Source organism: Amia ocellicauda, chromosome 17 (genome assembly GCF_036373705.1).
Source record: "Amia ocellicauda isolate fAmiCal2 chromosome 17, fAmiCal2.hap1, whole genome shotgun sequence".
Lineage (NCBI taxonomy): Eukaryota > Metazoa > Chordata > Actinopteri > Amiiformes > Amiidae > Amia > Amia ocellicauda.
Window position 1 is genome coordinate 18,790,524 of NC_089866.1, and position 11,705 is coordinate 18,802,228.

At 39.6% G+C, this 11,705-nt stretch overlaps 1 protein-coding gene across 1 annotated transcript; it reads right to left on the minus strand.

The window, feature by feature from the left end:
• Positions 1 to 7,320: 7,320 nt before the first annotated feature.
• On the minus strand, positions 7,321 to 8,889 carry cldn26 (claudin 26). The gene has a single exon (XM_066689295.1). It carries the CDS (start codon positions 8,810 to 8,812, stop codon positions 8,162 to 8,164), a length of 651 nt encoding a protein of 216 aa, XP_066545392.1. The 5' UTR covers positions 8,813 to 8,889; the 3' UTR covers positions 7,321 to 8,161.
• Between the last annotated feature and the right edge of the window lie 2,816 nt (positions 8,890 to 11,705).

The following is an 11,705-nucleotide window of genomic DNA, read 5'->3' on the forward strand; positions in this document are numbered from 1 at the left end:
GTGGCCTTTTAAATCCACAGAGAGGAGTGGATGTTTTGGGTGGTAGTATGATATATCTTTTTCAGATAAGTCCCTAGGACAAATTCACTTAATACAAGTTCTGCCAGACCTCAAGCAAAATAAACACATTCTTTGAATTCATTTTTTCCCCTATAGCCCTAATGTGAGAAATATATGCATTTAATTCAATAGACCTAGATGTATTTAATAGTTTTGTATGTGTTCACCTAGATACACGTATACCAAATACACAGAACCTCCTTCACCACCCTACAGATGTTTTCTTCATTCACAATACATTTACACACATGCACACTCTTTGATGAATTATTCATGGTGTGTCAAAAAACACAATCTTTGCGAGGGTTTGTTTGTGTGTGCACAGCAGTTGAGACACCATGTAGGTGAACACAAACGTTTTATTTTGACTGGATCCTTTTGAGGTCTATTTCTGCCTTGTTCTGGGGATTTTTGCAGCATTATAGTGCTTTGCATATTTTTCAGAGATCCGCACACCAGGTTTGCAGCAGAGATACTTTGATCTCTCCACTCGGTTTCCATGCAGACTCTACTGTTCTGACAGTGGTGTAAAAATCTGTAAAATTCCCATTCTTTACATTTTTGTCAGCTGCATAGTCTGAATTGTTTACGACTTAAGTGCATCTCTCTCTCTCTCTCTCTCTCTCTCTCTCTCTATGTGGGATCATATTTTAAGCATTTAAAGGTCATTTTATGGATCTTCAATAAATAATGATCTTTATTGCTATGTAATGGGCCATCTAATACCTGAAGACAACCACCAGAACAAGTACTGGTAGTAGAGGTCAGAGAGGTATAACAACAAGTGCAGTTTTATTTTTTGGAGAGATCACAAAGAAGTTTACTAAATAAAATCCTCTTGTTATACAAAATTCTTGTAGGATATTCTGTAATGAGCAGCTTATTGCAGATTTGCTGGGACTTAAGAAACATGATATAAATAACTGCACACTTGTTTCCTGCAAATGAGAGAACGTCTGTTCTCAGGGACTCTACAAAGTGGGATGTTGCCCTCAAGACAGCAACACATCTTGCGTAAACATACACACAAATGACATTTCATTGGGATCTCAGATCTCGGGTCATGACTCAAAATACCTAAGAATTGATGACAAATATATTATCAGGTTTGATTCTGAGTTAAGCGAGTTTATAGAGACGTGAAATCTAGGTCAATGTGCACATACATTTCTCCTATGCCACCTCCCTCTCTCTCGTATCTTGAATTATCTCCATCTGCACTGATTTGTTGTTCAAGGTTGACAACTTTCACTTTTTTAAGTGTCTGTTGATCTACTTCACAAAGCTCACTTGTCACCTCTTTGATCTAAGATGTATGCTTTGTATTTTTTATTAACTGTACTCCTGCACTTTTGTAGTTCTTATAATGTACTTTGTATTAATGCTTCATTTGATTTTTGTATTGCATTGTATTGCTGCACTTTTGTAAAGCTCGTGTAACCTGTAAGTTGCCCTGGATACAGGCATCTGCCCAGAAATAAATAATAATAATAATCATAATTAACAAAGGGATAGTAGGGATTCAATTGTGTTTCTTTGTTCACTGTTTTTTTCTGGTAATTATATACTACTGTGTTATTAAGATCTCTATTATACCCTTAATAATGTGGCTGTCATTTTACTACATTACAGCGACTCCTGATTACTTCAGATCCAAACACTGGAAGGGTCAATTCGGTCTCCATTTCTCCATTATATCTATGTTTACTTATTATACAGATGCAAAATCTGAGCCAAATGGAATAGTTAGGGATTGTGTTGTATTTCTTTTTGCACAGATTGTTCTGTAATAATACACTAGTGTAATCATGATCACTTTAATACCACAGAGACCTCAAGTCTCACGCTTAGGTTATGAGACTCATGTCTCAGGAGTGACTCTCACTCTCACATGTTCACTTACTAATGTCTTGTGCACAGGACACCTCTGCATTAATCTTCATTAACCTCCCCCCCTTGTGTTTTGAAAACTCAAACAAAATTTCACTCATTGGAGTTTTCAGAACTTGAGATCTCGGATACCCCAGGTCTCTCGATAAACCAATACATGTACACTACATGAACCCAAGTAACATCCTGTCATACTCTGTGGTGTGTATAAAAATGCTGAGCAGGCCCAGTTGACCTCAAAGACTGCTGAACTGGCTAGTGTTCTCGACAAGTGGGTGAGTGCATGTGTGGCAACACCAAGAGAACGGTACAGGCCTGACTGCTTGACCCCTACAGTGAGGGGGTCCGGAGGCTCTGTTATGCTGTGGGGGGCATTTTCCTGGCATGGTTTGGGTCCACTTGTCCCCTTAGAGGGAAGGGTCACTGCAAGTCATTACACAGTTATTCTGAGTGATCACCTTTATCCTATGGTGAAACATTTCTATCCTGATGGGAGTGGTCTCTTCCAGGATGACAATGCCCCCATCCACAGGGCACGAGGGTCACTGAATGGTGTGATGAGTATGAAAATGATGTGAATCATATGCTATGGCCTTCACAGTCACCAGATCTCAACCCAATTGAACACCTATGGGAGATTTTGGACCGACGTGTTAGACAGCACTCTCCACCACCATCATCAAAACCCCAAATGAGGGAATATCTTTTGGAAGAATGGTGTTCATCCCTCCAGTAGAGTCCAGAGACTCGTAGAATCTGTGCCAAGAGCATTGAAGCGGTTCTGGCGGCTCGTGGTGCCCAACACCTTACTGAGACACTTTATGTTGGTTTTTCCTTTAATTTGTCACCCATCTGTAGGTTCATCAAGTGACCTGGGGGTAATATACGCCACGCATATACCTTTATTCGGAGACCTGGGGTATTCATAAAGCACAAGTATAAAAAAAACTATCAAAGGCCTTGAATATCAATTGGAGCACAGTTGAGATGAGGCACCACCTAGACCCTGCCTAGATCAGGTCATCTCTAAAAATAAAATGTGTGCCCAAGCAAGAAGAAGGCTGCTGATCAGAGAGGCTACCAAGAGACCAATGGCAACTTTGCAAAGTGTTCATGTGACAACAATGTCCCAAGCACTGCACAAATCTGGCCTGTATGGTAGGGTACAAGAAGGAATCCATTACTCAAGAAAGACCAACTAAACACTCAGGAGATTCTGTAACTGTTACCTGAAGTACAGCATTCAACAACATGTGTTCATCAATATAGAGACATCATGTTCTGTATGTAAATTACTAACTGTGTACCCTAAGGATATAATAAAGTTTGATTTTATTTATTTTTTCTGAATAAATGCTAAACAAATACTCATGCAAGGAAGAAAACTGGACTAAAAATTAACTTGAGTAAAAACCAATGTAATGTTTAACAGCTTTGTGAAGTAGATCAACAGACACTTAAAAAAGTGAAAGTTGTCTACCTTGAACAACAAATCAGTGCAGATGGAGATAATTCAGAAGAAATAAAAAGAAGAGTGAAAATGGGAAGAAACATGTCGCTGTTACGAGGAAATCTATCCATTTGCCTGAAGAAAAAAGTATTTGATCGGTGCATAGTACCAGTCCTCACTTATGGATGTGACAGAGGGTCACTAAACGCAAAACTGCGGGCGACGGAAATAAATGGACCCGAGAACAAACCAAAATACGTGACATAATTGAAAGGGTGAAAATGTTAAAATGTCAATGGCCCAGACAAATTTCAAAGATGAACGATGGAAGCAATTGAATAGATCCCAACAGATGAAAAAATACCTAAAATAAGACCACATAAGAGATGGGAAGATTAAATGATAACCTTTGCAGGTGTGACATGGAAAGGGGGAGCTATAGACCAAAATAAGTGGAAACATCTTGGGGAGGCCTTCATCCAGCGGTGGATTGATACAGGCTGATTGTGATGATGTGTATACATATTTTAAATTAATTAATTGTTCACATTATACTGGGTAGCTTTTTCATGCTTTTGCAGAGGTAAACATTCATGTTATTAGAAAGACTTGTTAATAGAAATATGTGCCACAGTGTGTAGAGAGATTTCTATAAATTCCTGGATGGTTTCTCTGAAAAGTTTGTTGAAATGTATAGCATTGCCTGCAGTATTTTTAAGTTCTTCAATCATTTATTCTTTAACAAGCAGATACGAAATCTTATCTGGCAATAAAAGATGTCATCCTATGTCAGCTGATTTCACAGCGGTATTGCATTACCACTGTGGTTTATGTGTTAGGCAAAGTTTCAGGATGTATATTTGTTTCTTGTTTGTTCAAAATGAGATTAAAATATTTCCATTATTTGCAGTGAACAATGTGCTGCGGTATATGTGGGAATACTCTAGTTTTCTGGCAGTCCTTCTCAAATTCGAATTGAACTATTCAATGAAACACTAGCAACACACCCTGCCTTCTTTAGATACCATCAAGGCTGACAATGGAATGAATCAGGATTTAATATGTGCATTAAAGAAAGCCTATAGACCCTTAAGGAACTTTAATGGAGTCACTAGAGCAGATAAACTCAGTAGATCTTACTTTCAGAGTGTGTTTAGGAATTGTGAAACCTGCCAGAACTGTCTTTAGATTGTGCATGTTAGGAGAGTCACATTACCACAAGACTTAGGGGAGCAGTTTGTATGGCACTGAAAAGGATATTATTAGAGTGTACTAAATTCAAGTTCTTTTTCTTTAACCCAATAAACATGATAGGCATAAACCATAAACCCTGCTGAGTTAAATTAGGAACCCAGAGCGTCAGATCTGTAATAGTGCATACAATTTGTGAGCACTTCCATCCTGTTTAATGCCACGGGCACAGAAGCAGTCCCCTTCTCTGCTGGCTTCTCTGATTTTTGTCCCCATTGGTTTAAAAAACACACATTTTCTTTTATGAACCCTGGCGCATATGAACGGTGAAGGAGCAGGCTTATCAATTCCCAGACTCCTCGGGCTGGCTGGCTGCGGCGAGGGCTACTTTAGAGTGAGATAATCAAAGATGTGGAGATTCAGTTTCCCATTAATTGAGCCTGCTGGTGCAGAAAGGCTCTCTTTCAAATTATGCTTGAGTCAGACCATGGACACAAAATAGAAGACAAGCAGGCAATGTTTCCTCTTGACTGAGATGACTAGATTCTGGAAAGCATTGAAGCTGTGGACATTTGTGGTCACACGTTGAGACCCATGACCCTCTTTCAGCTTAAACTGCACCTCAGGTAGCACTGTGTTTCACTTAGTGGGTGTTTCCGTAGCATGAATTAGTGTGTGTAAGTTTTGTATGGCATGTTTGGTTTGCACTTCACTTACACAGCACATGTGACACTACTTTCAAGAATGCATGCTGTTAAGATTGAAACCGGTAAGCTTTCAACATATGATGCACTTAAAGGGATCCCTGGAAGAAACTGATTTGCAGACTTCAGTAGGTTCTAACCCAGCAGAACAATGGTTACACACCAAGCCTGCTGTTCCGTGCGCCCTCTACAGGTCATATGGACCATCACAGACACGGAAAGATGACCTGTTATTGGAATCAGATAAAGCCCTGTGAGCCTGCAAATCAACAAAAGAGGTTAATTAAAAAACATAATTTTAATATGTGACTGACAGATCTGCGAGATGACAGATCATCTCCCTCCAAGGACTTTGGCACAGGGGGGATGGGGGGGCAGGCAGCACAAGTTGCATCATTCATACATCACTCAGTTTCTTTTAATTAGCCACAGGTACTTACAAAGGCACAGCCATTTGTCAGATATAAAGCTCTCCAAAAATGTAGAGCCCTTATTTATGTGCAACACTGCCAGTTGAAATGTGTGCCTAATCAAATATTTCACCAGCTCTTGGAGAACAAAATCATATACTCGGACAGTCGCCATTCAAGACATCCTGATAAAGGTTATAACAGAGACTCATAACATTTTGTTGGTCCACACTTCATTCGATTTAGACAGGACTGCTAAGCATGAATGAAGCAATACAAAACGGACCCTGATTTTCTCCAATTGCTACATTAGTTCTGATCCCATCCTTCCATTCCACCAGAGGCAACAATGGATCGCTGGAGACAACCCTATACATTCATGTGTTCTGATGGTTTTTCATTTGTTCTTTCCTTCCACCAGTCTGCGGCTTAATCTCTCCTAAGTAGTGCTGTGTCACTGTGCCAAAATAAGTATTAAGGTCTCGGTTTCCCAGATCGTAAAGGTCAAATGTACACATCTTTGTATGTGGGGTGGGGTGTGTGGGGTAAAGTAAGAATTATGAGTAAAAATACATTTCATATTCAATTGCCAACATTACTCTTTACACTGGCACTGCAGCTGAAATTTCATACAATTGCCTTCTGATGTTATTTACCTTTACTGAGTTATCCAGAGTACCCAGAGTAGAGTACAGATTTGTATTAGTCATGGTTAGTCAAGGCAAGATTTGGGTAGATAAATGCATAACTTCACTTACAATATGTGGCTCAGTTGAAAAGTGCACTGTGTAGCCTTTTTTACTCTCTTACTGTTGTTTACTGCTGTTATTAGTACAGTGTTTTAAAATGTACGTAGATCTTTCCGGACATCCAAACAAATCCAAACTTCTGTTATTAAAGACAGGCTTTGGTGGCTATGTTTCATCCACCAGGCTTTTCATACACTGGAAGGTTGATGCATTTTTTAAATTAGCATGACAGAAGCAGTCCAAAATAGGGTTGGCTTTGTAAGAAATGGCATTAGAAAACACAGTATATATAAAATGTTTATAAACAGACAATATATAGCAATATCCAGCATTTTGTAAGAAAGTTAATCTACGTCTAAACAGTTTTTGACTTTTGGTTCTCAGACAAGAGTACTGCCTGACCTGCCATAAATAAAACAGGTGTAATTTCATTACCTTCACCTGAAATACCCAATAGGGTTTCATTTAAAATTTTCCTTTAGCTTAGATAGTTATAAACAATAATAATGGAAAATGCTGAGAATAATACAGTTTTAAACCATTTGTTCCCATCTAGCAGATGAAATTACAGCCCTTTGGGTCTAACTTCCATACACGTGGAAAATGTTCCCTTCACAAACCAGACTGCCACGTGAGGGCCCTCAACCAAACTAATAGGGATGACACAAAAGCTGTCATTATTTACGAACGTTATCATTTTCATCATAGTTACAAGAATACGTTCAAAAGCCTTAACAGACTGGTCAAAATGTAAGCTTGCAACAACGTATTTAAAGAGATACTTAACATCATACTGGATATACTGTAACAGACACAAAGGATATGAAACTTCTCTTTCATGAAACAGTATGTCCTTTATTAAAGTGTTAACAAAATTGCCTTGAAAAATTAAACATGACAATGAGACTTGAAGGAATCCAGCCAAATAAAGGAAGGCATCTTAATCTGCAGGCAGGTATTGTCTGAATACTGCATTCATTGAGCCCTGGATTACTGAGCACTGCAAATACACCATCCAATATTCATTGACTGTTTGGCATCAGAAATACTAAGTTGACTGTTCTGAATAGAGAACCGCTGAATAATCTGACATTCTACCTTTAGTATGGTCAATAGTGCATGCTAAATATTCATACTGTATGGTCATCTAAACATTTGATACAACTATCCTATATGCATAATCACCATGGTAATAATAATGAAAATAATCAGATTTTCCTGGTTAAAAAATAATCTTATGTTTCCAACTTGGTAACTGTAATCAAGACACTCAGTACTTCTAGTTTGCATACAAAATACATCCTTGGAATGATGTAACAATGCAATGGTAAAGAACAGGTGGAAAGCAGAGTGTACAACAGATAAAAATCAATCAGGCAGCAGGATAACACAAGCTATTATTTTACATTCAATTAGTTCGGCTAAGTACAGTATAATTCAACCTAGAGGTCCTTCATGCTACATTTCCCACAAAGCAAGAGCAATCCACTGGAGATAGAGGTGAATTTGTGGTTTAAAGAAAAAGATAATTTAAACTCTACAAATATGTGTCAGGAACATAATAAGTTGAAAATCTTCAACCAGTCTAGTTACTTTTTTCTTGCAATTTCCCCATCAACAAATCCCCTGTAGGAACATTTTCCTTAGCTACATTAAGGCACATATTGAATGTCCACAGATGTTACCAAAAGCAAAAAGGCTAAAAAGCTATAACACCTCTGTCTTTAAGTATTGTGGTGTCTTTAAGGGTCCTGTACTGGAGGAGGGGGTCCGAGGAGGGCAGTGCTTCCTCATGCACACCGCCACGAAGAGAAAGGATCCTCCGATAACGAGGAACAGCCCTGAGAACCAGCCTGCGAAGAGACCCTCCCCAAACTCCCACCGGGGAACAATATCAGGCACATTGTCATCCCAGAACTCCACCACGGTCACATAAGCCACCATGGAGACCGGGAACAGCGTGGTAATACCAGACACCCAGGAAAGCACCCCTCCCAGCACCATGAGCTTCTTCTTGAGGTCCTCCTTGCCTTCTCCCAGGTTGATCCCCTCCAAGCCAAAGAAGGCCACAATCAAGCTGAGGAGCCCAGTTATGATGGAGAAGAACATAAGGATCCTGGACACCATGACATCAGAGGGCAGGGCGAGGAAATTGTCGAAAGCTTTACACTGCAGGCCAACTTCATCCTGAAAAATGCAGGTATGCCACAGCCCCTCGTACCAGTTCTCCATTTCATTCAGTTCCGCATTGAGCGTCTTCCACAGCGGCAGAAAGGTGAACACTGTCGTGATGACTAAGCCCGCGAAGGAGACAAAAAGTGCACTCCGCTCCACTAGCTTTGCAGTCATCAGCACCATGGTCAATGAGTGCCGTTCCGATCCGTAGAGTAGCTTGTGAGCTGCAGCAAAGCACAGTCCCCTGCAGTAGCACTAGCCTGCTTGTGCTCCTCATCAAGTGCCTCATAAATGCACCTTATAAATGCAGTGTAATCCCCGGTGTATTACAACAGACATATTGTTTTGTAAAAGCGATAAATATCGTGACAGGGAACAATGAGCACTGTTTTAGATGAAACCAGATATGTCCAAGAGGGAATGGACTGCAGTTGCACGCACAAGAAGTTTTCAAGGGTAGGAAACATGATCAAGCAAAGAATGGGGAATCGAGGAAAAAAGGAAAAGAAAAGTTGGAGACTGTGATGTGGTCATATGAAATTAGCCGTGCAAGTTTTAGCCATTACTGCAGATTTCTAAATACAGTTACTTTGTTTGTTGTTAATAAAAACGTTGCTTGACTCACGACACTACTGAGCACTAATACAATTTAGATTAGATTTAGAATAAACTGAAGTTTAGAATTACATTATTTTGCATGAAAAAAGACTAGAGAAAATGGACACATTTGCCAAACTTCTCTAGTGTCACCTGAATGAATAGCAGCTTGTACACAAAGCGAAACTTGATACAAATAGAGTTCTTTATGTGATTTAATGTTTATATACAGGTACAATTCAATTTTCTCAAATTAAGAACACTTACAAAGTGTGACACATTAAGGATTAAAAAAATATCTGCTTCTCATGCGATGATAATCATATAAACTGCATATGTTTTAATTGCATATCTATTTACATATTTGCTTAATACTTTTCTCACAATCAGAAGTAATGAACTACATTCAAGTATTTATTTATTTACTTGTTTGTTTATGTATGATTTTATAACATACATTATTTCTCCACATTGTATTTGATTCTGCTTTCTCACTTCTCTAAAGGAAATCCATGTTTCACTCTTATCCACAAAAAACATTATTTGGCAATGGACTTATAATGTAGCCAGAGTGGTCCCTTGAAAAACTGGTTACTGGAGGAAAATGTTGCCTCCAGCTCCCTCATATGGCATCTGGTAGCTTTCATTTTAATATTTTATTAGCAGTTATTTATTTAGTTTCCTTTATTTATAATGTAAGAAATCTCAGTATGCAGCTTGTCTCGGGTCAGTAGGCTTTTATTAATGAACAAATAAATACATAAATAAATAAGGATAACTTAAATTTTAGTTTGCCTAACATAATTTATATAAATACTTGTTAAGCAAAGGGTATAAATATAACATGGCAATATATTCATATGGACAAATTAAATTTCTTTAACTGATCCTCATTAATAATATATTGAATTTATTGCATTAGTGTTGCATAAAGCTGAAAATAATGAAATATGTTATATATATATATCTGTTTTCAGTTCATGGTCGCTTTACGATAGGCATTGTGGGATAGAGTGGTGTCTGGACACATGGCAGCAAATTTTAATCCATAAAAATAAATGTAAAAAAAATAATAATAATAATAATACAATACAATTAATTTAGCCTACTTGAAACAAACTAAATTTAGTATACATTGTAATGCAGTCTAACATGTTTGCCTTTTGTATAGACAACACCGATCAGCCATAACATTATGACCACTGACAGGTGAAGTGAATAACACTGATAATCTCGTTATCATGGCACCTGTCAGTGGGTGGGATATATTAGGCAGCAAGTGAACATTTTGTCCTCAAAGTTGATGTGTTAGAAGCAGGAAAAATGGGCAGCGTAAGGATCTGAGTGACTTTGACAAGGGCCAAATTGTGATGGCTAGACGACTGGGTCAGAGCATCTCCATAACTGCTGCTCTTGTGGGGTGTTCCCGGTCTGCAGTGGTCAGTACCTATCAAAAGTGGTCCAAGGAAGGAAAAGCGGTGAACCAGCGACAGGGTCATGGGCGGCCAAGGCTCATTGATGCACGTGGGGAGGGAAGGCTGGCCCGTGTGGTCCGATCCAACAGACAAGCTACTGTAGCTCAAATTGCTGAAAAAGTGAATGCTGGTTCTGATAGAAAGGTGTCAGAACACACAGTGCATCGCAGTTTGTTGCGTATGGGGCTGCGTAACCGCAGACCAGTCAGGGTGCCCATGCTGACACCAGTCCACTGCCGAAAGCGCCTACAATGGGCACGTGAGCATCAGAACTGGACCACGGAGCAATGGAAGAAGGTGGCCTGGTCTGATGAATCACGAATTCAAGGTGTTGACTTGGCCTCCAAATTCCCCAGATCTCAATCCAATCGAGCATCTGTGGGATGTGCTGGACAAACAAGTCCGATCCATGGAATTATATACATCACCTGTATCTGGTTGTAAATTGTGTATTATAGAATTTAAAACAAGAGAAGTAATGTTCAGACTGTACACTGTGTTAGTTAGACCTCATCTGGATACTGTGGACAGAAAACAGGAGACACTTCTTCACACAGAGAGGCGTCACAATCTGAACAAACTCCCCAGCGATGTGGGTGAACCTGAAAATTTGGGAACATTAAAAATAGACTGGATAGGATCCTTGGATCACTTAGTTTCTAATGGATACCAAACGCGCACGATGGGGAGAATGGCCTCCTCTCGACTGGACACTTTCTTACGGTCTTGTGTGTGTTGTGGTAAAAACGCGCCCCCGTGTGGTCAGAACTGGAAAACGCGCTGCTAGCTTAGTATAGGTTGCGATCGTGTAGCGCTCATTTGCGCAGTTCTGCGCGGGTCTGCGCTGCTCCACCAATGGGAGCAGAACTGCGGAAGAACTGCGGAAATCTGCGCAACAAGAACAAGACCAGTACTCTGCTTCCATTCGTTGCCCCACATGACTATTTCCCCCTGTTGCTCCCACTTTGCATTGCGCTCACCTCCGCACTGAATTCTGGGATTCG

Excerpts from the sequence above, each read along its gene's own strand:
- cldn26 (XM_066689295.1), bottom strand. The coding sequence starts at position 8,812 with ATGGTGCTGATGACTGCAAAGCTAGTGGAGCGGAGTGCACTTTTTGTC.